The sequence below is a fragment of the Acipenser ruthenus genome, chromosome 32 (assembly GCF_902713425.1).
Source record: "Acipenser ruthenus chromosome 32, fAciRut3.2 maternal haplotype, whole genome shotgun sequence".
In the NCBI taxonomy this organism is placed as follows: Eukaryota; Metazoa; Chordata; class Actinopteri; order Acipenseriformes; family Acipenseridae; genus Acipenser; species Acipenser ruthenus.
In genome coordinates this window covers 8,756,800-8,784,308 of record NC_081220.1, presented here as the reverse complement: position 1 = coordinate 8,784,308, position 27,509 = coordinate 8,756,800, and the positions used below count along the sequence as shown (strand labels likewise).

Below are 27,509 nucleotides of genomic sequence, written 5' to 3'. Positions count from 1 at the left end.
GTATGTAATACAACCTCAGCCCTTGTTTCAAGTATTGTGTTATTTTTATAATACGGATCTACAGCATGTCTGGAAGAGGCAAAGGTGGTAAAGGACTCGGCAAAGGAGGCGCCAAGCGGCATCGCAAAGTGCTCCGTGATAACATCCAGGGCATCACCAAGCCCGCTATCCGCCGCCTGGCTCGCCGCGGAGGAGTGAAGCGAATTTCCGGGCTGATCTATGAAGAGACCCGCGGGGTATTGAAGGTTTTCCTGGAGAATGTGATCCGGGATGCCGTCACCTACACTGAGCACGCCAAGAGAAAGACCGTCACCGCTATGGATGTGGTGTACGCTCTGAAGCGCCAGGGTCGCACTCTGTACGGATTCGGAGGTTAAGGATATTCATCGGCTGCATTTGAACACAAAGGCTCTTTTCAGAGCCACCCACAATATCAAGCACGAGTTTAAATCCGTTTACTAATCATTCACTTTCTACAACCTCAGGAGATGCTCTTTGGGTTAGGGTGTTAGTTATATATTTATGTATGTTGTTTATATATGTATCTGCGTAAACTCTGAATTCCAATGACGTGTGTATGTATAATATGCGTTTTGGGAGTTATTTTGTTTAAAGAAAGTCTGCATTAATAAAGTACGGATAATGTATTAACGAGCTAATTTAATTAAGGTAGTATGTTGATGTAAACTAGGGAAAGAGGTATTGTTCTAAACTTGAACAGTCTTAAGCAAAAACACCGCTGCTTCACTTTAATATTAACAAACTGCTGATACCGCAGAACTAGCGGTGTGTTCACTGGAAACCCCTTCCAGCTCTCCTAACAGGAGGCTGCCTGTCACCGGGGGAATGCGCTGCTCAGATGCGCGGGATTATACAGCGGGGGTCGAGGCCGAGTGGGTAAGACGATGGACTGGGAATCCATTGGGGTCTCACCGCGCAGGTTCCAATCCTGCAGACAACGTGTAAATATTCATTTTGTATTATTCCGTGCCATTGTATAATCTCAATGAAACCATAGATAGGATGTCTATGAATGTTTTCATGTGGGCAAAAATCTGAGCCTGTGTTACTGAACCTCATCCCGAGGATACTCGAGTTAAAACAGGCACGGTGATCTAAAAATCTACAGCGATATTTCGTACTTTGGGAGGGAATGTTTTAATCAAACTGTTTTATAATGTAAATAAATTATTGGAACATATCATTTAAATTGGTATCATTGCAGATATAACTACCTTTACACAATGTAAACAAACTGGACAGTCAACAATATCGACTTTCTAGTTAACTGAAGTGCCCAGAACTCTAAACTGTAAACTAAAACCTAGGAATTATAACAACTCGAACACGACTGTAGGGCTGTGTGGTTTTAAACACTTCTAAACGGTTACATTTTGTTACAGCTGTCTTCCAATTTAAAAATGCGCGCCAAGAGGAAACAAGACAAACCGCAGCAGAACAGCGCCAAACCAGAAACAGCGGGCAGGGAATGATACAACCAATCCGAGGCATGCAATAAGATTCTGCACGCCCTCCTCCACTATGACGTCTTTTAACATTCTAACTAGTATTGCACCGTTCTGTCCAATCACGAATGAGCCGGTGTGTATAATAGCAGGAGAGCGGCCGCGCATTTATTGTTGTGATATTCTGATCTACAGTGAAGATGTCTGGTAGAGGAAAGACTGGCGGTAAAGCCCGTGCTAAAGCAAAGACTCGCTCCTCCAGGGCAGGACTGAAGTTCCCAGTCGGTCGTGTTCACAGGCTACTGCGGAAGGGAAACTATGCCCAGCGTGTGGGCGCTGGAGCTCCGGTCTATCTGGCCGCTGTGCTCGAGTACCTGACTGCTGAAATCCTGGAGCTGGCCGGGAACGCCGCCCGGGACAACAAGAAAACCAGAATCATCCCGCGTCACCTGCAGCTCGCTGTCCGCAACGACGAGGAGCTCAACAAGCTGATGGGAGGCGTCACCATCGCTCAGGGCGGAGTGCTGCCCAACATCCAGGCCGTGCTGCTGCCCAAGAAAACCGAGAAGCCAGCCAAGAAATAAATCACTCGGACGCCGCTTTTACATCTTATAAACCCCCAAAGGCTCTTTTAAGAGCCACCCACTTTTCTATAAAAGCGCATCGAATCGGTTTATTTTTATTGTCTGAAAAATACCGACTGGTGAGAATTGAAGCAATAAATAGTTAGTTTGTATTTGTGTGTGGCAGTGCGGCGCTGCCATGTCTGTTTGGAGCGATATCAAACCCACGCCTCGCCTCAGCGCGTGTAGCTCACGCTCCCACATTAATGCCACGTTCTTTACAAACAGACAATCTGATACAATATCAATTGACTGCTTTACTTTGTTTTCGATCGAGCTACCTTGAAACATGCTTCCAGTTGGAAATCCACCCCCTCCCGCGTTTGTGTTTTATTGCGGGGATATGTATTTTCCGTGTTTTGTTTTTTGTTTGTTTGTTCTCAGTCTGATTATAGTTTTTGAATTGGTCTATTTTCTTTAGTGTTAAGGGTACATGCTTGGTTTATGTATTTTCTCTCGCCATAAATAAGTATTGCTTGCCTATTGTTGAGCGTTTCTCCGTTACAATTTTGAACCCAGACTGCTTAATGTGAATGGAATGCATTTCTTATACTGGGGATAAGCAATGTTGTCCTGAGTGACTATACTGTATTTATTTAAAAAAAAGGCGCCAACAGCTCCGAAACAATAACTGCTTAACAGAATGCGCGCGCGCAGAATTCAAATGTTCCAATCAATCATTGAGAATCTGGAATATAGCCAATGAGGAACAGCGACCCGCCCTTCAGATCTCATAGCCTATCAGAGTAGCTCAGTTCCTATATAGTCTCTGGTATCGGCTGCTTGTGCCATTTACAGTTTTTTTTTAATACTGTGTAGTAGAGTTTGAAAATGGCAAGAACTAAGCAGACTGCGCGTAAGTCCACCGGTGGAAAGGCGCCCAGGAAACAGCTTGCTACCAAGGCTGCTCGAAAGAGCGCCCCCGCTACCGGCGGCGTGAAGAAACCTCACCGTTACAGACCTGGCACTGTGGCTCTGAGGGAAATCCGCCGCTATCAGAAATCCACCGAGTTGTTGATCCGCAAACTGCCCTTCCAGCGGCTCGTCCGAGAAATCGCTCAGGATTTCAAGACCGACCTGCGCTTCCAGAGCTCCGCTGTGATGGCGCTGCAGGAGGCTAGCGAGGCTTACCTGGTCGGGCTCTTTGAGGACACCAACCTGTGTGCCATTCACGCCAAGAGAGTCACCATCATGCCCAAAGACATCCAGCTGGCCCGCCGAATCCGAGGAGAACGCGCTTAAACTGCAAAACCCTTAAAATACAGCGAAACTCAAAGGCTCTTCTAAGAGCCACCCACTTCTCTGAAAGTGTTATATTCCAATTTTAAATAAACAGCTGTAGTTTACACGGTAAGCGTTATATGTGTAAGTTTCGCAATTGGAACATGTTAACATTATATTATGAGCGCTTTTCCTTCCCAACGTTGTGTTTCTTTTAAACCATCAAATCTATAGATGGAAAGAGAGGCTACATTTTAGGCCAAAATAAAAATCTGATATCAGATATAAAAAAATGCCTCGTTTATTATCGGCGGAATTTCGGGAGGTGAACCGGCTCGGACTCGCTCAGCTTGTTCGGTGTGTAACAGGAACAGCTTCGAGTCTTTTCTCAGAATCAGTTTGTTCTGTTTCTGTTCTAGCATCTTGGCTGACAGCGATGTGGGGATGATGGGGCTAGTGCTTGGTGATGTTTTTTCAGTCGACAAGTTCAAACCAGTATTTATATCATATGTAAAATAGCAACATTAATAAAATTGAGTCAAATACATAAAAACAATCTCGCTGTACAGTACAGACCATCGTAAATCGAGTCTGTTTATTGCAGATACAGCTGTCATTGATCTAATGTATAATGTGTACAATGTGATAGATTTTAATTGTAAGTCGCCCTGGTTAAGGGCGTCTGCTAAGAAATAATAATAAAAATAAAAGTATTGAACAATGTGACGTTTCCAAATCTAACACGAAATACTGTACAACTGCATTATGGCTTTTGATAGACTTTTACGACATCATTTCGTAGTTTATTTGATTACATGTCAAATAAAAGATCTAAATGAGGTTATTAATTATTTTAAAGGTGTTTCAATCATAGAATTCGAGATAATGCAACACCTTTGTCCACAGCTGTACCTGCGGGGCGGCTCCATGTTTCACCGTCTTGGACTGCTCGCCGAGGAGAGCGGGCTGTTCCACCGAGAAAGCGGAACACGTTCCACGGCAGCACATTCCACACATCGCCCTGTGTTTACAAGGACAATCTGCTCTTTTAGAAAGATGTGTTGGCTCTGAAAAGAGCCTTTGGGTTCACTGTCGCATGGTCGCTTTAACTGATCACTTCTTTTTAGGAGGCGCCTTCTTCGCTGCGGGTTTAGCTGCCTTGGTCACCTTTTTAGGTTTGGGCGCTGCCTTTGCTTTCTTCGGGCTCTTCTTCACGACCTTTTTAGGCTTGGCAGCCGCTTTCTTCGGGCTCTTGGGCGCTTTCTTTACAGCTTTCGGTTTCTTCGCTTTTGTAGGAGTCTTCTTGGGTGTCGCTGCTTTCTTTGCCGAAACATTTTTCGTTGTTTTCTTGACAACCGCTTTCTTTGCCGCTGGTTTCTTTGGAGCTGCCTTCTTCTTGGCCGCCTTCTCCTTGGCTTCAGCTGCTTTTTTGTTGAGCTTGAAGGAGCCCGAGGCGCCGGTGCCCTTGGTCTGTAGCAGGGTCTCCTTGGTCACCAGGCTCTTGAGGGCTCTATTGACGAGGGAGTTGTTCTTCTCCACATCGTAGCCGCCGGCCTGCAGGATCTTCTTGAGCGCCGCCACAGACAGCCCGCTGCGCTCCTTGGAGGCAGACACAGCCTTGACGATGAGCTCCGACACGCTGGGACCCGATTTCTTGGGCTTTGCTGCGCTTTTCTTCTTGGGAGCTTTAGCCGGAGCAGGAGCGGCTGGTGCTGGAGCAGTTTCTGCCATTTCTAATATTTCAACACGGAGAAAACTCACACGTAATGCTGAACTGTTCTGCGAGTCACAGAATGCGAGCAGAAAGGCGGAGAGCGGAACTTATCCACACGATGAGAACCGTGTAGACTCAACTGACCCGCAGGCAACAGATTCATTATGAAAACGTCCTGTCTTGTGTTTTCACGCTGCACAAAATATACAATTTGACAGTGAAATTGGAACAAATGTACACAAACAACCGGGGGTATCAAAACAGAAGGGTTGTGTTTACAATATAACGTATTCTTTAACCAGGACCTTTACTGCATTTTTAATTGAGGTGACCAAAACTGCACTATCCTCCAGCGAAACCAAACTGCTCGCTCTGTACTTCGCTAGATTTTTTTGAATATAAGATGACAATTGTATTATTTAAAGTAACTGTATGATTGGTTTCACAAACGAGAAAGCTAGGCAAACACAACTTAAGTTTGAAGCGTGAAGTTTGTAAAACTGGACATTTAATCACCTTTATGTGCGGTGCAGTTAATACACTGCATCACGTTCTGCCGGATCATCCCCTTGTAATCGATTGGGAGAATTACTTTGTTGAATTGTATTTCTCTTCACCCCTGACCCACACTTGTTGCAACAATGTAAGTACCCTGGCATCAGCACAGCATTCTCTGAGTAGATTAAATATTTCATTAGTAGTGTATTTCATAGGCAATGCCACCTCTGCCTCCTGGTGAGGAAAACAGGTTATTTTTCCACTGTGTGTTTGCCTGCAGAAATACATAACCATTATGTTGGAAAACAATGTGTAAAAACTTATTTGGAATCAGGTTAAAGGACATTTCCATAAATTCATTCACATTCGCGTTGTTAATGAATCAGCAACACTTGAATACATGTAATGCGAGTCAGCAGTTTGGTGGTTAACACGCGCTCACAGACACGGCTCAGTGGTGGGCGGGTCTAATGTTTCCGCGCTCTTCTTTGCTGGCTTCTTTTTCAATCAGGTCCGGTCTGCGTGTATGTATTAGAGCCTCAGCCCTCGTTTCAAGTATTGTATTATTTTCATAATACGGATCTACAGCATGTCTGGAAGAGGTAAAGGTGGTAAAGGACTCGGCAAAGGAGGCGCCAAGCGGCATCGCAAAGTGCTCCGTGATAACATCCAGGGCATCACCAAGCCCGCTATCCGCCGCCTGGCTCGCCGCGGAGGAGTGAAGCGAATTTCCGGGCTAATCTATGAAGAGACTCGCGGGGTGCTGAAGGTGTTCCTGGAGAATGTGATCCGGGATGCCGTCACCTACACTGAGCACGCCAAGAGAAAGACCGTCACCGCTATGGATGTGGTGTACGCTCTGAAGCGCCAGGGTCGCACTCTGTACGGATTCGGGGGTTAAAGATCTGGACACAAGGACACGAACACAAAGGCTCTTTTAAGAGCCGCCCACCTTTTCATTTAAAGAGTTTTCAATTCTGAAACAAGCTAAATTTAATACACCACTAAAATCTTCAAAAGAATAAAATCACATTTTTCAAAATGTTTTATACTGTTATCTCCCCAGTGTTGTCTTTGTTTTAAAATGGCTATTTACACCTATTTCACGCTGTGTAACGAGAGTATTTTAGGCTTAAACTTAAGTGTTGGATTTTTAACTCTTTACACAAATCCAGAAAAAAATAAAATTAAAATAAGCATTTCAGTTAATAAATCAATAAAATCAATTAATTGAATGGAATTGTATTTTAAAAAGTGAACATTTTCAGTAATAATGAGAAAATACGAGCTCGGTTTTATCCGATTCCGTGCAGAATTAAAGTCAGATAAGAAATAAAAACACTTAAAAAAAAAAAAAAAAAGTCTTATCTAATTTTATTTTCAGTACATTTTGTAATCAGTATAATAAATTAAAAGCAGCAGATCCTGATTCAGCTTTGAGCTCCACGATGTCGTCTTTTCTGAATTTGAGTTGAAGTTTCGCCATTCAAGCTGCTGTGAAACAATCGAGACTCTGGGATGAGGAAGAAATCAAAGAGCATCAGCATTGATCGTGTGTTTCTACATTTAACGTGTTTAATGAGCACAGAAAGTGGCGTGGGTTTGATTAATTATATTTCTATATTTAAGACGCATCGGGTGTGGATTTCAGTATTGCTGTATACTGAGTTCTTCATGTATTTAATAAATGAAAAACAAAAGACCTAAACTAACCGATCAAGAAAAAAGGCGCCGAATTCAAACCTGAACTCGAGAGAGAAAAAAAAAAGATCTCAGCTCGCGGCAAAGTTACCACCCCCTCTGTTGCGTATCCAGTAAACAACCAATCACATCGAAGTATTCCGTCACTCGGGAGCGTTGCTAGGTTAACAGGTCAACATTCTCACTCTAAAGGGTTGTTTGGTAATAATTTGCATACAGGCTGTATAAATACTGGGGCTCTGGGGGCTGGTTACTCATTCATCTTTCAAAAAGCATCAGAGAAGGAAAATGCCAGAACCGAAAGCTGCACCCGCGCCGAAGAAAGGCTCCAAGAAGGCTGTTGCCAAGACCCAGCCTAAGGGAGGGAAGAAGCGCAGAAAGACCAGGAAGGAGAGCTACGCGATCTACGTGTACAAAGTGCTGAAGCAGGTCCACCCCGACACCGGCATCTCTTCCAAGGCGATGGGCATCATGAACTCGTTCGTCAACGACATTTTCGAGCGCATCGCCGGCGAGTCGTGCCGCCTGGCTCACTACAACAAGCGCTCCACCATCACTTCCCGGGAGATCCAGACAGCCGTGCGCCTCCTGCTGCCCGGAGAGCTGGCCAAGCACGCCGTGTCTGAGGGCACCAAGGCCGTCACCAAGTACACCAGCTCCAAGTAAACCAAGACCGTCCCTGCTCCGTCTTTACAACACAAAGGCTCTTCTGAGAGCCACCCAAATACCGCAAAAAGAGTACAATTCTCATTTCAGTTCTCTGCACATTTTAAAATGGAAATGTTTAAGGTAAGGAGACTTACGTATTTATTTGGGAATGCATTTAGTTTTAGTTTCATAAACTTAAATGTTTATCGGGTTTTATGAATTTCGATTTTCTTGTAAAAATCGATTCGAATCTGTTTAACTTCGGCGGGAAAAATTGAATATGGATTGTTTCGACAAAACTGCGAATATTACAAGAAACATTACATTTGAGTTATAATAAGCGTTCTTAATTATTGAACAATCTGCTTTTGTTGGTATCTCATTTATTTCATGTATATCGCTGCCTCCACTGGCATGCATTCTGTTGTACTTTGCAATTCAAAGGTTTGGTTGTGCATTGTTTTAAATCGAGGGTAGAACCGAGGCCAGTTTGAATTTCAGTGTTTACATTCATATATCATGTTTGTTTTTTATTAACCCAGTGAAATACACCGCCCAACTATCTGTGTATTTATAAACCTTGATTTAAAAAAAATAAGAAAATAACTGCTTGATAATTTTAGTTGTCCAGTTTGTTTACATGCTCTCCATTTGCAAGCAGCAGCGCTTGCTGGAGCATCTTGAGAAACGCAGCCGTCTGTTTAAGTGAGATAGAGAGATCTCAATGACACGACACGTGATCTTCGTTCTGTTTGCACCAAGATCACCTCGAACAACGAAATGGACCTGGATCAATATGGAGATGGAGAGATTCGCCTGTAACAGAACTCCCATAGGCTATACTGCAGAACGTGTCTATTGCCATTGTGCCTTTTCTTTCTCCACTAGATGGCACTCTTCTCTCATTTGTAACGTCTTTATCTTTGGTTCATTAATAAAGAAACGGATGCCACTCTTCCTTGTAAGTGGGGATAAGCACAGGTTATTTTCAAATTAAAGTTTTTATTTAAGCTCATTTAGTCCTCCGTAGTGCTAATCACATTACTATATTTTTTATATCAGTGAAGGCCTATTAAGTGTTCTTAAATTGTTTTAACATTAGCATTGATCAATTTGAAATTTGCTTATTGATTTAAACAACTGAACAATTGTAGGCTTGATGGTTTCTTTTTTTCTGCGTTTCTACCAGTATGAGAGACGCACTCAAAATGTGTCCCCTTCCTTCAACAACCCCCGACTGAAGATTGAAGTGGTCATTCCTTGCAGCGAGTAGGTTCCCGATAACAACACTCATTGTCAGCTCGGTGCTGAGAAGAAAACACTGCCACTCCTCCTGGTGGATACCGAGACCAATCCCTTCAAAACATGTTTCACTCTAGAAATGATCCTTGCAAATATAGTCTTAACTTTTATTGGCAGACCGTCGGCACCAACTGGCAAGCTCTACTTCATATGATACACTGACTGGGCAACAACGAGGTGTTCCATTAACAATACAAACTAACTTGAGACAGCCAAGCCGTTAAAGCATACCTTAAGTTTGTCATGTGATACAAAAGCAAGTTTTGGCATTTTTGCATTGTCTGCCTCGTCAAACAAGCTCGAGCCACAGCACACAGCGCTGCTGCATCGGGACACAGAGGTGGATTTTAAAGAGACTGAATAAACGAGCTGAGACTTCTTTTTGAAGAAATTGAAAACATACCTGTTGTCGAAATATTTGCTATTTAATTTTTTTTTTTTGAATTTGCAATTGGAAGACTACATTGCCAAAAAGACAATCTGAATTGCTCATATCAAGCTGCGATGTAGCCTATGAGAATCGCTCACACAATTTAAGGGGAATTAGCTCAAATGGTAGAGCGCTCGCTTAGCATGCGAGAAGTAGCGGGATCGATGCCCGCATTTTCCAAATAGTTTTAATGTGTCTGCGTATTTAGTCCCATGCATTATGGAGATCAATACAAAGTGCGACAATTCTTTGTAACAGAGACGCCCGCCCTACATGTGTATTTTAAAGCACAGTCTCCTAATTTGTAATATTCCCCAGACTGAAAAACTGCAGTGCGCCCTCCATCGTATGCCTTCCGAGAAGCACAAAGGGAGATTTTTTTATATATTTTTTTTAGCAACGCTCTCCCAACTGAGTTATTGCGGCTTGACAAGCCACTATTTTTGAGATAACATTCTTTTTTAGAACAGTTGTACTCTAGTTAAGTACATTTTTAAACAATTCGCTAGTAACATATAATCTCAAAGCGCAATAATTTATTTCAGCTCTAATGAAAGACAAGTATCCTTGCGCATCATATCATCCTTGATTGCGAAATGTAATATTAATTAATTGCCTTCAGATAATATTTTAGAATATCTACTTTGCTAACAGAAGAAAAACACGCTAGCAGAGGATGGTTTCGATCCATCGACCTCTGGGTTATGGGCCCAGCACGCTTCCGCTGCGCCACTCTGCTACAGCTGCCTCATGACTGAATTACCAAGCAGCAGAAAAAAAAAAAAAACTGAACTCATCGTTTTAACCAGTCACACGGCAGTGGCCGGGCCGAACCATGGAAACGTTACAAATCAGAGATGATCCGTTTTCTTTTCTCCCAAATACGTTATGCAAAGTATGCAACTTTTCTGCCCACTTTGATCACAGGCAGTTTTATCCCCCAGTTTCGGCTGCCAATTCCAATATGCTGTCTCTCTAAAGCATCTTAAATCGTGGAAAGCGCTCTTTGTTTAAAATTACACTGAAGACTTATTTTGTTCGACCAGGCTTACAATTACATATTTTCTTGTTTTCAAACAGATTTTGTGAAGCGCATATGGGGCGCTATAGAAAATATATATGATTAATTGATTGATTGATTGAATGTTAGCCTGCGTTCGATCTGGCAGGTTTAATTCTTCAAAAGACAACGCCAAAGGGTCTGATAAATGACATTGTAATTATTTGAGATGATGCATGTAGACAATAATGTAAAAATGGTTGTTTTCAAATTTGTATCATTTAATTTCATTTTTATTTTTAAATGTAGAGCTGTTTTATAGTTATTAATGTATTATTATTAGGCTTGTAGTATTAATATTATTCATAATGTTCATTATTAACGTCGGTATTGTCGGTATTAAACACAGCCAGATATGAGGTTCAGTCCAAACAGAGCGCCGAACTCAGCGAGGTCCAGCAGGGGACAGTAACTTCACACGGGGCCATTTCATCAACCATCACCTCACAAACACAAACAAGCAAATCATTATTATTCTCCATTTTTAAAAGTCGCTCAGCGCTCTCCTGTAGCAGAGCGTTAAGTCATTTAAATTCAGCTCCGTGTGCTTTCTGAGCGGCTCACTTACTTAACGCGCCTGAATGCATCGCATTGAACACAGCGCTGAAAGAGCCAACATGGCGAACTCTGGCATCCAGTTTCATAACCGCCTCCGACAGGGAGGCCAGCCAATCAGGCTCACATGCTGGGGATAGAGTGTTTCTACAGCCAATCAGGCTCACATGCTGGGATAGAATGTTTCTACAGCCAATCAGACTCACATGCTGGGGATAGAGTGTTTCTACAGCCAATCAGACTCACATGCTGGGGATAGGGTGTTTCTACAGCCAATAATACGCGATTGTTCCAACCAGACCCGCCTTCTGCTGGTGACGCTTTCATTTCAGTACAGGAAATAGAGAGGTTTGTTTTGTTCATGTGTGGAGAGGTGGTTGCAGTCAGTGATGATTTTACAACACGCTGTCTCCTGCTGTTTAAAGTATTTATGCTGGGATGAAATGTTTTTAATATTTTGTGATTTTTGTGTTTGTTTATCACCTGCACAGAGTTCCGTGAAAAGGAAAGCATCCCTTTTCTGTGTTGAATTTCACACACAGAGCGGAGCGCGTCAGTCGCAGCTACAGACAAGTCGAGCTTTTCAATGAGATGATTTACTGAGAAACAAACGCGTTGAAGCTCCAGCAGAGCTCTGCGCGATTCTGAAAGACCAAAGTAAAGTTACTCCTTGCAAAGCATGTTGTTTGTGTTCTTTCTTTATCACAACAGAAGAAGTGATGAATATATTTGAATGGGAAGGCTACAGTACAAAATAAATATTAATAAATAAAAACCGCAGGCGGTGTTTCTGATTGAAAAGAGGATTCCGCTAGACCAGTGTGAAACTCAAACCAGTGAAGATGGACGCGTCAGCGTGTCCGTGTCGCTCTCAAGACGAGCTCGCCTCTACCATCGAGCACGCAGTGAAAGCGGCTCTACACACCGTCTTGTGCGCGATTACTAAAGCTGTCGGCAGCAAATTCACTGAATTCAGAGTGGAAATGGAACAAAAAGGAGAAAGAGAATGAAAGTCTGAAGCTGAGATTGGAAATATCAGAGAGCGAGCTGAAAGCAGTGCGAGGGTGTATAAACGCTGCAGATGCAGACACTAAACAACCTTTAATATTTCAAGGTAAGATTGATTTTATTGTGTGGTATTGCTTGGTCAATCAAACACCTTAAACTACCTTTGTGATCTAATATCAACATACAGGCAGCAGCACATCGGGTTTCAGTGTTTGATTGAACTGTTTGACTGCGAATCTATTTTTAGATAAATGGTTTCATTGTATTCCGCTCCAGTGCTGTTGAGTTTGTCTTTGATACAGTCGCGGCTCATTCGCTGCTCGTTCTTTTGCTTTCGTCCTGTTAACTTCTTGTTCCACACACACACATTTACACGATCTTTCCAGACCTCACTGTGTGAATAAAGGGGCGGCAGCAGCACCCTGCCTGCACCAATCCGCTGTAAGATTTTGGACCCGAGTGGTTCCACAAGTTCAATTAAGGGTTGAAGTTGGAGGAAGTAAATACAACACAGTAAGGTGTCAACTGAATTGTATCATTTTATTGAGTCTCTAGATTGAGTCTCTAAATAAAGTACTTTGTTCAGCTGATGGTAAACGGAATTAGGAAACGGTCGCTCATATTGCTTATAAACATTTACTAATACAGGTTATTATTTAAGAGCAGAGATGAGTTTGCACGGGATACATACAATAGGGAGAGCCACACCATTACAAATGTATTTTAATACTACAAGGGATGTTATTGGATTTATATCTACAGTTCACGTGACGTTGCACAAGTAAGCTTCCAGTGTTGTTGCTAATGATTATTACACAGGTGGAGTTTGTACAAAAAACATATTGCTGCACTTTAAAAAGTTTGAGTTGTGTAAATCACGTGTTTAAATGAAACTGCTTTGAGAATAAGCAGGCTATCCTGCTGCAGTCCCTTGTCTGCTCATTGTATTTGACACATTGAAACTTGTATTCTGCGTTGACCGTTTCCTTCAAAACCGTTCTCACAATACAGTATCAGGTAACAAAAAGGCATTCCTCAGACACTTTGCTAAGACTGCAAGTCTCCTGGCTTGGTTTCTAAGCATGTTTGCAGTAGAGAAATGGATGTTTGCATTAGAACAATGCAAAGGCAGAATGGTGGTCATGATGGTGATTGACAGGGAGGTAGAAGTGGATGCAATGCTCCAGTGTGAGGCTACAGGAGGTGAGAAAGCCTAGCAGCACTGAGACTTGTTTTGTACAGGACGTAGAATAAAAAGATGTTCATATGAAAATGCCTTTTCCTTCACTTTGTTCATAGGAACACAAACACAGCGTTAACCGATAATTGCAATGTAGAATAACAGGAATGGTATCAATGCCATCATGTACCTAAACCACCAAACTATTATACCGGCTCAACCCTATACGAAATAACTGAGGAACAGTAGCTTTAAATCCCTGATCAAAGCAACTAACAAACCTAGCTGGTAAGTAAGAGATCTAATTGTATACAGTTTTGTTTCCCACAGATCCCAAAGAGAGCCACGCTATCCCTGAATCTGAAGCACAGGAAGGGCCAAAGATAGAAGCAGGAGTGCTGTGCAAGTTTAATGCAGGTTACAGAGCTAGCATGTGTTAAAGATGAAGAGGTCCCTCAACAGGAATGTGTTCCTATTAAAGAGGAATTCATAGAGCAGGAATGTGTCCCCATCGCAGAGGAACTTCCTCATGAAAATCATGTCTGTACACTTGAGGAGAACAACAAGCTGGGATCCAACCTGTGTGATGACTCTCCATCTGAATGTGAACTGGGATTTAGAGGTAATCCTACAAAACAAGCAGCATTGAGCTGCCTGTTCATCCTGGAGAACCTGGTACTGAACACCAGCAGGGTGCTTGAGATTCATATTTTAACCAAGGGGAGCTGCCCAACCACTATGTCAACAAGGACATCACTGTGCTTGCTTCTGAGGCACCTGCTAGATGTGCAGCCGCTGCCACGCCTCTTTAGAATGCTGTGAGATCAGCGGTGTCCAATCACGCTCCTGGAGGCCATTCCACTCCACATTGAACAGGTTCAGTTATATAAAGTGCTACTCCTGTGCCTGGATGGACACCCCTGTGTTAGATATTTGCCTTTCCTCATTCCTGGTAGGCTGTTTGCAGTTCTGCTCCCACAGCTTTACAGAGCTGCAGGGATCACATGTCCCATCACTGGGTGATGCCAAATCCAGTTGGGTTCCTCAGCATCACCAGAAGAAACATTTCAGTAGAGAATTTCTGTGGAGAATGTATGCAGCAGGATCAACAACATGAGTCTTATTTTATTTCTTACACTTTATGCAAATACAATATCATTTTTAAACGCTCATCTCACTGCAACTATCCAGAGGATTGTAATGTTTGCTCGCAATGCCACATTTCACTTTTGTGTGTCTCACAGTAAGCATTGCTGTGTTATTATTGTCACAGTACAGTAAGTATGTGTGTGGAGGTGTTCTGTACAGCAGACCAGCTCAACAGATAATTTCTATATTAATTATTAATTATCAAAAAACAAATTAAATATTAGATACATTGCAGTACTATCAAAATGCAGGTACTAAATAGGATTTTTCATGATGCTCTGTTGGCTTGATTTAAAGTAATCCATTTTAAACATTAAAAAAAAGCATGTTGTTTTTCATTTTCCACTTGGCTGACATGTTGACATCATTTTTGCTGTGACTGAAACTTGCGGGACACTAACTGGTGAATGAATCCACCTCAGCTCAAGCAACCAATCACTGTACTGCTCATTCGCTTGTTTTCAGAACAGTGCATGTGGAAGAATGCTGTACAATAACCTTTGTCTCTCTTCTCTTTCTTTCTTTAGCTTCTAAAGTAGATGAAGGAGAACACGACTCCACTCTATCACCCCAGTGCAAAAACGCTTCTAGAGGCAAACCACAGTGCAAGAAACACAGAGAAACAACACCCCAAGAAGAAAATGTGAAGACATTGAGAACTCACTCAGTTACAATTCCTTCTTTACAAGACAGACACCCACTTACTGTGGAGAGTACAGAGACGGCACATTCTGTGTGTTTTAACAATTCTGAATCCCAGGGCAACTTGAAGACCTTACCTCATTCTATTAAAGGTGGGAAGAGTTCCTGTCAATTAGATGTTTCTGAAACTCACAAGGGAAATCCCTCAGGAGGGACTCCGTGTTCCTGGGCTGATTGTGGGAAGAGTTTCAATCATATATCACTGCTTAAAAGACACCAGCGCGTTCACACAGGAGAGAAACGTTATCACTGTGCTGTTTGTGGGAAGAGATTCAGTCCGTTCGGAAACCACACAAGACACCATATCATTCACACATATGTGTAATCCTATCCCTGCACTTAGTGTGAAGAAGTTAAGTCAGTTGCAGGCTCTTACAGGACTTGAGAACATTCTCAGAAATGCAGACACTTGGGGACACCTAAACAACAGGAGTGCATTCGACTAAATACAGAAATATTAACTGAAAACAAAAGAATAAACTTGCTTGATAAATAGGGTCACCCCTAATCACAATCTGTTCAGATCAAAAACTCACCAAAATCTGTGTTCATCATGTTGTTGAGCATTCTGATTGTGTTACATCACATTAGTATTATATTAAATAGATTGTTATTATGAGTGCAAGTTTCTCTTTTTTTCCTCCTGCATTGCTCAGCCTCTTTCAGTGTGTTGTGTGGAATCTTCCCTGATACCATGGTGAATCTGTGGTACCTCAAGACGCAGCACAGTATACCACAGTTATCATGCGGGCAGCTTGAAGTGGAAAATCAATACTGTTTCCAGCAGGGTGCGCCAGAGACCTTTTAGCACTTTAATGGGCTGCATACCATTGCTTCTTAACAAGGTGATTTCTGCTCCTGATGTGTTGAATACTCCCATCTCTCTCTGGGGGACTCTATTAAACAAACAGGCACAAGGAATTTAGAAATCACAGCTTTATTACATCAGCTTAGATTCTCTCGTGTACCAGTTCTCTGTGCATGGAAACAACATTTTCATGAGCCATCTCTGAAAACAACACAAGATCTTTACACATGACTAATTTATATAGCAATCCCCACCTTTCCCCTTCATTTGCATGACGTCTGATGAAAGCCGGGTTTTCTCAAGTAAAATAAACTGAGCGAATGGGAACCCGAAAAAGCATTTTGCACAAGACATTTTTATTAAGCAATTCCAGTGGTTTGCAGAAGTATTCACCCCCCTGCAAAGTTTTCACATTTTGTTGGCAGCTGAGCGTACTGCATGACGCTTTCAAATTAGACTTTACATGTAGAATCTACACAAACTACTCCACATTGATTAAGTTAAAGGTCACAAAATTAGTGAAATAGTTTTAGCCTGTATGTACTCAAAGTGGTTTAACTTGTAGATAATTACATTCAGGCATATAAAGACTTTCAAGCTGCAACTCACATAGTGAACCAACAAAGCAACCATGAAGACCAAGGAGCTTTCGAAACAAGTCAGGGATAAAGTGGTAGAGAGGCACAGAGAAGGGTTCAAGAACATTTCAAAGGCTCTGATTATCCCTCTCAGCACAGTGAAGGCCATCATTAAGAAGTGGAAGATGCATCATACCACCCAGACACTACCCAGATCAGGTCGCCCTCCCAAACTGAGCAGCTGGACAAGCAGGAATCTGGTTCGGGATGTCACTAAAGCCACCAATGACCTTGAGAGATCTGCAAAGTTCTGTGTCTAAGGTGGGAGTCAGCATTCACACATCAACAATAAGCCAGTCCCTACACAAAGCTGGCCTGTATGGATGGGTGGCAAGAAAGAAGCCATTACTCAAAAAGCAATTGAACTACTGGTGACACATTTGCTTTTTATATTTCCATATTTCAGCACATACATCAGTGATGTGATATCCATCAAAGTTCCTTTGAAATGCACAATCAGGTGTTCAGTGGGAGCAGTGGTCACGCTTCATTTGAAGTGCTGCTTGTTTAGTCTAGTAACTGTTAGCAACGAGCTCATTAAAACTATCAAACATTGTTCATTGTGTTCTTAATGGTTGGTTATTTAAAAAGTAACCTATTTATGTACTAATAATGTCATATTATTGGAATTGGGAGAGGTTTGTTTAAAGGAACTATTGAAGCTAGTACTGTAGTAATGTTTAGCAATGAGATCAGGTTTTGTTTTAGTACCGTATACTCACTAGGAATTGACGCATGCGCTTATACTTGAGTCTGTGCTGTTTTCTGTGCAGATGCAGTTACTCCTTTGTTTTCATATAGATGCTTATGCACCTGCATTTGAGTGTACTGCAAGGTGTGGAGGCTCACATGTTCATATATTGCATTACAAGTTAAACACCATATTTATTCTTTCTCTTTGAATTCCAAATGTTGTAAGACGGATAAGGGTGTCTGCTAAGAAATAAATAATAATAATCTTTTTAGCTTGTAATAATATAATAATAATATCTTTATTTTTATATAGCACCTTTCATAGTGGACCACCATCTCACAGTGCTTTACAGAGGTAGGCTGTGAACTGTGCATTATATGCAGTCACTTACAATAGGGCATTGCTTTAATAATATAAGAAATGTTATGAACAAAATCAGGGAATTTAATGCATCAATACTTTTCTAGTAGCTGACTGATCCTGGCTTTCATCTAGTTGGCTTTTAAAGACATCCTGATGACTCTGCAGCAGCACCATTCTAGTGACCCATTTCAAACACTCCCAACTCTGTGAGAAGTGTCTCCTCTAATCCTTCTTTGTTCCAGGCTAAATAGATTCAGTTCCCTTGTCTGTTGATTGTCTGTTAACTCCACTGCAAGGGATGTTGCCCAGTCGGAGGAGCACGTCAACCCGAGCACTTTTTGACTCTGGGTGTAATAAATGTGTCAATTAGCAGACGCTGTTATCCAAAGCAACTACACAGACTAGGGAATGAACTATACACCAACAATTTCTGCTGCAGAGTCACTTCCAATAGGATCTCGGTTTTACATCTCATCCGAAGGACGGAGCACAAGGAGGTTAAGTAACTTACTGTGAGAAGATGTGTCTCCTAACCTCTGTCCTAAGTCTGTCTCCACTCAGTTTATAACTGTGTACTCTAGTCCTGGTCTCTCTGCTGTGCTTGAAAGAGTGACTACAGTTAACTCCAACTTTTTAAAAGCTTTTAGTCTCCTCTAGTCTTTTTTTTGTTCCAGACTGAATTGATTTAGTTCCCTCAACTGTTCTCTCAGCATATTTAGGGTTGGTTGAGTGTACAAGGAAAACAACTGACTCTGGAGAGGAGTTACCAATCAATGCCAGCACACTGGAGATCCAGAATTCAGAACACAGAACCAGGGAGGACATTCGGCCCATCAGTGCAGCAGCTGATTGATCTCAAACCTGTTAAGTCGGGTCTTAAAGGATCCCAGCCCTAACAACATGACTTGGTAACCCATTCCATCCCCTCACCACACTCTGTGAGAAGGTGTCTCCTACCCTCTGTCCTATGGCTATCCACACTTAATTTCCAACAGTGCCCTCTGACCCTGGTGTCAGTGCTATGCTTGAGGTATTAGTTTGGGTTAACTTTGTCAACACCTTTCAAGTTTTTAAAGACTTCAGTCAAGTCCGCCTAATTGTTCTGTGTTCAAGCTAAACAAATTCAGTACCCTCTTCACAGCTCGTTCCTTTAAGCCCCGGGATTAGTCTTCACCTTTATGATTGCATCCCTGTTGCTGGTAGAAATGAGTCTATCACAACACCAAGGTCTTTCTCTCACACCCACTGTGTATTTCAGTCCTACTTTTTTCCTTCTAAAAAGAGACTTGGTAATACAATTGTGAAATGTTTCAATAAGAAACATGCACTCCACACCGTAGTACTGCAGTACTGTACTGTAGATATGAAATTCCAGAGAATGCTTCATTTTGCATGACTGATAACTAATCATTCTATTGCCTTTAATACTGTATATGGAGCCCCCTGTCTGCACCTGCTGATCCCAGCACTGATCCTGCTCTGTGTTAAGAGAACAATGGAGATAACTGACACTGTGTCAATAGATTTGGATCATAGGGTATAGAGGAAATAGTTTTCAAGTGAAGTATGGAAATTTGGAAGAGGAGGGCATCAAACAGTATCACAGTGTAGAGAAAGAAAGGGTCCTTGATGAGGGTTTAGTGGTGAAGGAGTGCATTTGCCTGGGAGAGGGTATAAAACAGAGCAGGGTGGAGGGACCAGAGCAGCTGAAGAGTGGAAAAGCAGCATCAGCACCTTGTCAAGATGAAAGCCTGGACTACAAGAGCCATTCTCCTCTCGGTCCTGACAGCATGTCTTCTGTCAGGGGCTGGTAAGACTGCCTTTCTCCTGAGTAACATGGGGAGGGAGGGAGGGATTGCATTGATTGCCTTCAACCTAAAATAAATGGGGGAAGAGATGTCATTGACTGACTTTCATCAGAATAACAGAAGGGTAGGGAGATAGCAGACAGTCTTCCATGAGATAACATAGTGGAGAAGGCAGGCTTTTCCTCAATGCTGCATCATTGAATAATCAACTTACCATAAGAATATCCTTCTTTGTTCTTAATTTGTACATTGCCATTTAAAATAATGATTCCACCCCCTCCATTTCCTCTGTGTGCAGATGCAAGGAGCCTCCTTGAGGACTCTGAAGAGCTGGGAGATGATGATTACCAGGCCAGCAAGAGAGAACTGGGTAAGATCCATTCTTCCAGAACTCAATCCTATATTCTCAACACAGAGGTTTGTCTACTTGTCTTGGGGATTGATTTGATGAGCCTGTACTCCACTAGAATAAGACACAGCATTTAAAGAACTTAAAAACTCCCATGTGTTGCATCAACCACCTCCCACCATGGGGACCCCTTATTAAGAGGCTGCTTCAGACCAGAAGGATTCCCTGGTACTGTAAAATGCAGCTGTGGCTTATCCACGTGAATAGCCTAATAAACTCATCTTTTCTTATCATTTATAAGAACTTATTAGAAATGAAACAGTCATAAACAGTAAATATTTAAATATATTGGGGGGGAAAAAAACAAATCAAGGTTTCCATTTGAAATTTCCCTTCGAATCTATCTTGCCTCCTGCTCATCTCTTCAATAAACCATTGCAGGGTGTGAATAAAATACACTGAGATTTTAAAATGTTCATTCAGTTTGATTTACCTTTTTCACCAAATATACAGATCCTTGAAACATATAGACCTGCTCTTTCATTTATTGTGCTAATATTTAAACCACTTTTTATACAGCAGATTTAATATAATAATTTATTTAAGAGATATTAAAAATGCAAACTGTTTACTGCAAGTTGATTTATTACAATTCCTTGCCTTATATAATATGTGGCACTTTAAAGTGGTTTATTTATATAATATTAATTCAACTATTCTACACTGTTGCAGTTATTAACAAAAGTGCAGAATTTTATGACCATAATTACATGTTTTCAATACAGATACAAAAATCTTAATAAAATTTTAAAAAATCCCAGTTTTCCTAATCGGTCCGTTTGCATTCTCCATTCCATGCTGTCATTCCTTTCATAGCACTGGATACAACACAGGACTGCTCTCATTAAAAATGTAACCACAGCCTGTGTTTACAGATCTCAGCAACACTTTGGAAGACTCAGAGGAGCAGGAAGGAGCACTGGAGAACAAGAGAGCGCTGGGTAAGGAAAGAAAGAAAGAAAGAAAGAAAGAAAGAAAGAAAGAGAGAAAGAAAGAGAGAAAGAAAGAGAGAAAGAAAGAAAGAAAGAAAGAGAAACAAAAAGAAAGAAAGAAAGAAAGAAAGAAAGAAAGAAAGAAAGAGAAACAAACAGAAAGAAAGAAAGAAAGAAAGAAAGAAAGAAAGAAAGAAAGTTTCTTATTTGCAGGATTTAAGTTAAGCAATGACAAAAAAGCACAGTCCTGCACAGACCACACAATTTGTTTAGAAACTCAACCTGACTAATCATCGCTAATCATGCATAACATCAAGGGCTACTGTATATCCAGAAATCTCCTGGTTAAACCTCACAGCTCTGCATTGCAATGTAATGGGGAACTCTCTGCCTCCCTGTGTTGAGTGTCCTATGAAGCTGTGCACTGCAGTCGAGGGAATCCTTCACTGCTTCAAGAAGCTCTCTTCTCCCTGTTCCAGAGGCAGAGGATTCAGGTGACAGTGATGCTGAACTGGACAGTGATGGACTCAAAGGAGAGCGGGAGTTGGGTGAGTCCTTTGAAAAGCACGTTTGGGTAGTGTGTGGGTACAACGTTAAACCTTCAAGAGGAACACATTGTGAATTACAGATGATAGACTTAAGACCAAACCCCAGTGAATCTGAGCACATTTAGCTGCTGTTTCTCTACTGGCACTAACACAAAGTACCCAGATCTGTTTCCTAATGTACGTCTAACTGTATAAACCTATTTCTGTTTTACCTGATAGGAGACAATATGATGGAGAAAAGAGCTGACAGTGAGTACAGATGGCCTATAGCTTCTTCTGTTGAGTGTGTTTCTGTCTGTCTGTCTGTCTGTCTGTCTGTCTGTCTGTCTGTTACACTGATGCGGAAGAGGAAATCACAAAGCTTGAGGGATATACACTTTGAAAATATTTCACCTGTTTGCATTTAACATGTGCATTTAAATGTGTTGATGCAGCACCTTTAATAAGACGTATTGTATTAATTGATCACCTTAAATGTCAGTAAGAAGGATCGCCCAACTGAGATATAATAACTTGACTAAAAGGTTGTCCTGTTCCCTTACCTTTTTATCAATGAATGTTTATTTTATATAGCGCCTTTCATAGTTCACCACAGTTGTTTTGTGCATAAGTCTGTGTGATTCTTTTCATATGTAATGCAGACTGAAATATCTTTCTGTTAGTAAGTGCCATCACCATCTAGTGCATAGCAGTGAATTGAAAGCAGAAGGAAGCGTGATCCAGTCACTGGCTCTTCTATAAAGACACTTTGACTGATCCAGCCTACATTATGTACATATATCTAAGACAGGCAACTAGAACTGAAGAGCAGCTCCTGAACTCAGGTGAAAACATTGTAACACACACTCTAACAAAATGAAATCTGAAGCTCCTTACTGTTCAGCAATCTTCTTTAATGTACATTGAAATCCTAATCCAAATTTGGAGAGTTCCTCAACATGGTCTGTGTTTAAATAGAAGGGATGCAACCTACTGTTTGTTTAATGATCTTCACGTGCTTTCTGTCTCCTGAAGTGGATTCTGAAGTGGTCCTGACACAGTCCATGGTAGTGAAGAAGGATGCCCTGTCCAAAAGATACTACATAAGTAAGTGTGTGTCTCTCTGGAGCTGGCTCCTGGTTTGGGTGAACCGCATGGATTGTAGACTGAAGGTCAATTGATTGAAGACATTGAGAAACACTTCAGTATTACAACATATTCTACCATGGAGTGGTTTCATAGTTGTGGACAGACTGGAGGAAACACTTTGAAATGTGCCCCTTGGTGCTTTCATTAAGCCTGTAACAGCTATCAAAATCAACTGATATTCTCAGAGGAACAGAAAACATTCCAGTAAATGGAACTCAAACATGAATATAAAGTGAACTATCCAATAACCACTGTTTTTGTTTTTCTTTTTCTTTGGAACAGCTTACTGTTGTGAGTATTTTATTTTATTATGGTACATTAATATGTAGAAATGAATTGTATATATAATTTTAAATTGTATTTAATGGTGTATGTTTATTTCATTTCCAGATTATAGCATCTGTGCTCGTGGTAAGTGTGAATCTGATATTTTAATAAAAATGTGACTGTACACTACAATACAATACACATGTACTGTGCGCGTCACAAGAAATGAATACATGTTAACAATGGGGCCTCCTACAGCTGATGTTGAGAATATGGAATGGGGTATTATTGTATAATAGTATGAATGAGCTGCTCTTATTAAGAAATGACATCTTTATTTAATACATACTCACATAGTGAGGTGTTCTGTATCCTGTGGGAGGGGATATAAAGAAGGAGCCCTGTCTTTGGATTTTGCCAGTAATAGAAATGTACAAATAGAGACACTCCTTTGAAATATATAGCTCTCTAATACACTACTGAGGCCCCATTCTTGTATAAAGCAGCCACTGCAGTGACTTCAAATGGACTGAACTCAATATATCACTTTGATCTTTCACAGTAAGGTACAGATGCTACTATGGTAAGTAAATAGATTCTACTTTATTTTATGCAGCAATCAGTGGGTTTTATTTATTATTTTCAATCAGGGCATGAATTGTTTATCAGTGTAGCTTTGCTGAGAGGCTTCAGTGACACAGTGACTAGAGTGCAGAGCTGCAGTGTGGAAGGTAGTGGGTTTGAGCAGTTTAGTGGTTCGTGCTGGGCTGTAGTCTAGGAGTTAATGGGTTTGATAGCTCAGTGTTTAGAGAAAGTGGTGCCCTGCAGAGTGGAAGGCAATGTGCATGCTTGTGGATCTGAGTATTACTTTTTTATTCATTAGTCTTTTAGCAGTCGCTTTTCTCCAAAGTGCCTTCGAGACTAGGGGGTGTACTATGCATCAACAACTGCTGCTGCAGTCACTTACAATAGGACTCCAGTTTTACGTTTTGACTTGCTCAGGGTCACACACAGTGAGTGAGTGGCTGAGCCGGGATGTGAACCTCCTGGTATCAAGCCCTTTTCTTTAACCACTGGGCCACTGTCCCTGAGTAGCTCAGGGGGTTGAGTTCTGGGCTACAGTGTGGAAGGCAGTGGGTTTAAGAAGCTCTGTGTTAAAAATAGACTGTTACTAATTATCTTTTCTTTTTTTGTGTAGCTCATCACTATCACTACTATTTCTACTACCATCATGGGTACCGCTGCGCTCGCCGTGAGTATGCCTTATTATTTCTGTATACATTGGTTGAGGGATATATTAGAACAATTTGAAATAGAAAACCAAGTGTCATTCCATATCAGTTTAGAACATGAGGTCGACCAGGTCAAATATGGATGGAACTCCAAGAGAGACACAGAATTGTTGGAATAAGTTTTATAACAGATGCCATACATCATAATCCTTCAACTGGAAATATCAAGATGAGTTTATGATTCATCTTTCAACTGCATTGTCTCAAACTATTGATCGATTGAGGTCATTTGTAACTTATTGGAAAGAGGAAAGTCTAACCTGTCTCCTGCAACCAAGAAATGTATATTTAAACTTATTACATGTGTGTGATCTCATGCCGGAGTAACCAACTCCACAAATAATCCCAGGAGATCTGATGAATGGGATTGCTGCTGTTTTATGGTGTGTGTACAGTAGTTCTCTGTGGGAGGTCATTATGTCAAGGTTGGCTTTGAGTTGAGAAGAAGGGCCCACTGACCTCAATCTCCTGTGGAACTTTTGTCATTTCAGTGAAACAAAATATAAAAGCAGGGGACAAAACAGAGGAGCTTTGATCTAGGATTGCTCTGAATAAAACCTCAGAAGCATGTTTGGCATTTGAACTAGTATAGAGGGTTTCCGTGTTTTTTATTGATAGGATTATATTGCGAGGTTGTGGTGGCTCCACAGTTTAGCAGTTGATTCCATACCCTTTGGGATTGTGAAATTGCATGCTGAATTACACAAAGCTTTACTCAAATTTGTAATTCAAAGGAGTGCAATACAAAGAGTGTGGAGGATGCTGTCTACACATGGGAGGGAGTTCAATTCTGCAGCTCAGTGTGACACTGATTGTCTATATTATTAGACAATGCTGACCATTACCACCACACAATCCCATTACCTAGCTGTGCAATGCTCTGTAGGGTATGGATCATAACAATAGCTTTTCTGCCCAGGTTGCTGATAATGTCTTCAATTGGTTTCAGATTGGCATACCTACCGCTGCAGGCGATGCCAGCACTACTGAGAAGCAGCAGCGCCCAGGGATCACAGTGCTGGAGTTTACCTGACAGCAGACCTGCAAGCAAAGCTTAAACACACCAGCATGGCTGTAACCTTTCTGTTGTGGTCCCTCTCCAAACACACAGCTACAGCACCCATACTTATTTCTATCAGGCCATTCCCAGTTTGTTTAAAACAGCTGCTCTCTGTTGTGCATTTGGTCAATCTCTTCAAGGATATATAATATGGAAAGTATGGAAAGGTGTCCTTATTTAACATGTAGTCTCAGATTCTCAGTGAGATCACATGCTCACACATGTTTGAATAGAAATACAACTCCACATGGGCACATATACAAAGCGTTACTTGGAGAGCGTGCTTGATTGATTTGCCCCAGCTCATAATCACTGCACCGAGTCAGGTTTGACCAGTAGACTCCTTTCTTCTCCCAGCTCCTCACAGCCACCCTGTGATGTCACAAGTGACCCGTGACAGGTCTTGTTCACAGACTGACAAAAACATTGTGTTTATATAGAGATTTTCTTCATCTCTCAATTATTTTAAAATATCTTTATTTGCGTTCATGACAACAAATGCTCAAACCGTTGACCAGTATAAATGCTGTCCTGCCGAAACAACACTATCTGCTGTTACATGAAACTGGGTAAAAGCCTGTCTCTTTCTGTAAAGCTTTTTAAGCAATAAAACTATTAGCATCAATGTCTCGTTTTGGACTGGTTTATTTCACATGACATGTATTCTTGTCAAACTGCCACCACTGAAATCATTCAAAAGCACTCTTTATTGACAACAAGAACTCTTTTCAGTGCAAGGGAGGATTCATGTATTTCCTCTTTCTTCTGCATTTTATATTTAGTAAAGGAGAAAGTGCCTGATTGTTTCTATAATGTCATCGGTTTAGCCGTTCAGAAGCACGTTGCTCTTTCCAAGGTAATTGTTACTTGCATATTGTGGGTAAACCAAGAGGCATGATGAGATGCTGGAGGTGTTATGACAAACCCTGCTTTTACTTTACTGTGTGCTCCCTACATTAAACTGGTTATTGAACCTGGACCATCTCTCATCCTTCACTTCTACTAATGAATTACTCTCCAACTCTGGGGAAACAAACCACAAATGTGTGTATTGTATTATCATGATGTGCTAGAATTGACCTTGCTCTAAAGACTCACTGTGCTGTCTGTATTAACTTGTATTATAACAAGGTCGATTAATGTCAGTGGGCTTGGACAGCATTTAAATACTCCCGCTTCTAGAACATAAAAAAGTTTACAAACAAGAGGAGGCCATTCGGCCCATCTTGCTTATTTGGTTGTTAGTAGCTTATTGATCAGAATCTCATCAAGCAGCTTCTTGAAGGATCCCAGGGTGTCAGCTTCAAAAATATTATTGGGGAGTTGGTTCCAGACCCTCACACTTCTCTGTGTAAAAAAGTGCCTCCTATTTTCTGTTCTGAATGCTTCTTTATCTAATCTCCACGTGTGACCCCTGGTCCTTGTTTCTTTTTTTCAGGCCGAAAAAGTCCCTTGGGTCGACATTGTCAATATCTTTTAGGATTTTGAATGCTTGAATCAGATCGCCGCGTAGTCTTCTTTGTTCGACTGAATAGATTCAATTCTTTTAGCCTGTCTGCATACAACATGCCTTTTAAACCCGGGATAATTTTGGTCACTCTTCTTTGCACTCTTTCTAGAGCAGCAATATCCTTTTTGTAATGTGGTGACCAGAAATGAACACAATATTCTAGGTGAGGTCTTACTAATGCATTGTAAAGTTTCAACATTACTTCCCTTGATTTAAATTCAACACTTCTCACAATATATCCGAGCATCTTGTTGGCCTTTTTTATAGCTTCCCCACATTGTCTAGATGAAGACATTTCTGAGTCAACATAAACTCCTTGGTATTTTTCATAAATTCCTTCTTCAATTTCAGTATTGCTCTATACAGACACAGACCACACTGTAGTGTTTAGATGACTGGATGTGAGGAGCTTTGTGTTAACAATGGGAGAACTGGGCTGACTGGGGAGGTAACTGATGCCTATGTCAATTGTCTTATTACTGTGTTATTACATTATAAACAGCAGTGGTGCTCTGGCTCCCTCTTGTGGTCAGTGTGAATGATGGCAGTGTGTGCAGCTATGCAAGGCACTGATGCCTGTTTCCAGGCTATACAAACACAGAGATGGATTCAATCAAACACTAAGTTCACAGTTTAATAGAAGAGTGGATTAGTTCTATTTGTATATGTGTTCTAAGCGCTGCACTTCTGTTTCAATAGGTGTCATATTATGATATTTATAATGCACATTTTTATTGCCTGCGTGCAGTACCTTACACTTTTCTGTATTAAATGTCAGTTGCCATGTGTTTGCCC

General features: G+C 41.3%; 3 protein-coding genes, 1 long non-coding RNA gene and 1 other non-coding gene across 5 annotated transcripts in view; 2 read left to right on the top strand and 3 right to left on the bottom strand.

Moving 5' to 3' along the window:
- The window catches only part of LOC131702963 (zinc finger protein 135-like), a 145,234-nt gene that overhangs the window by 36,700 nt on the left and 81,025 nt on the right, over positions 1 to 27,509 (bottom strand). The gene's annotated exons all lie outside the window — the stretch shown is intronic.
- LOC131703110 (uncharacterized) lies at positions 34 to 6,470 on the top strand. The gene is made up of 4 exons (XM_059005975.1): positions 34 to 348; positions 1,946 to 1,992; positions 2,912 to 3,325; positions 6,058 to 6,470. Exons 1-4 carry the CDS (start codon positions 66 to 68, stop codon positions 6,421 to 6,423), a joined length of 1,110 nt encoding a protein of 369 aa, XP_058861958.1. The 5' UTR covers positions 34 to 65; the 3' UTR covers positions 6,424 to 6,470.
- LOC131702992 (histone H1-like) lies at positions 4,375 to 5,280 on the bottom strand. Its single transcript, XM_059005868.1, has one exon. It carries the CDS (start codon positions 5,039 to 5,041, stop codon positions 4,424 to 4,426), a length of 618 nt encoding a protein of 205 aa, XP_058861851.1. The 5' UTR covers positions 5,042 to 5,280; the 3' UTR covers positions 4,375 to 4,423.
- LOC131703563 (small nucleolar RNA U3) lies at positions 9,070 to 9,275 on the bottom strand. The gene has a single exon (XR_009310004.1). It is a non-coding gene; the product is annotated as a small nucleolar RNA U3 (small nucleolar RNA).
- LOC131703036 (uncharacterized) lies at positions 11,533 to 15,876 on the top strand. Its single transcript, XR_009309654.1, has 2 exons — positions 11,533 to 12,332; positions 13,737 to 15,876. It is a non-coding gene; the product is annotated as an uncharacterized LOC131703036 (long non-coding RNA).

Bases quoted from the DNA above. Each gene is read 5' to 3' on its own strand.
- LOC131702992 (XM_059005868.1), bottom strand. From the start codon at position 5,041: ATGGCAGAAACTGCTCCAGCACCAGCCGCTCCTGCTCCGGCTAAAGCT.
- LOC131703110 (XM_059005975.1), top strand. From the start codon at position 66: ATGTCTGGAAGAGGCAAAGGTGGTAAAGGACTCGGCAAAGGAGGCGCC. The intron at 1,993-2,911 runs GCCCAACATCCA...ACTGTGTAGTAG, and splicing joins ATCGCTCAGGGCGGAGTGCT to AGTTTGAAAATGGCAAGAAC. The intron at 3,326-6,057 runs GCTTAAACTGCA...TGTATGTATTAG, and splicing joins GCCGAATCCGAGGAGAACGC to AGCCTCAGCCCTCGTTTCAA.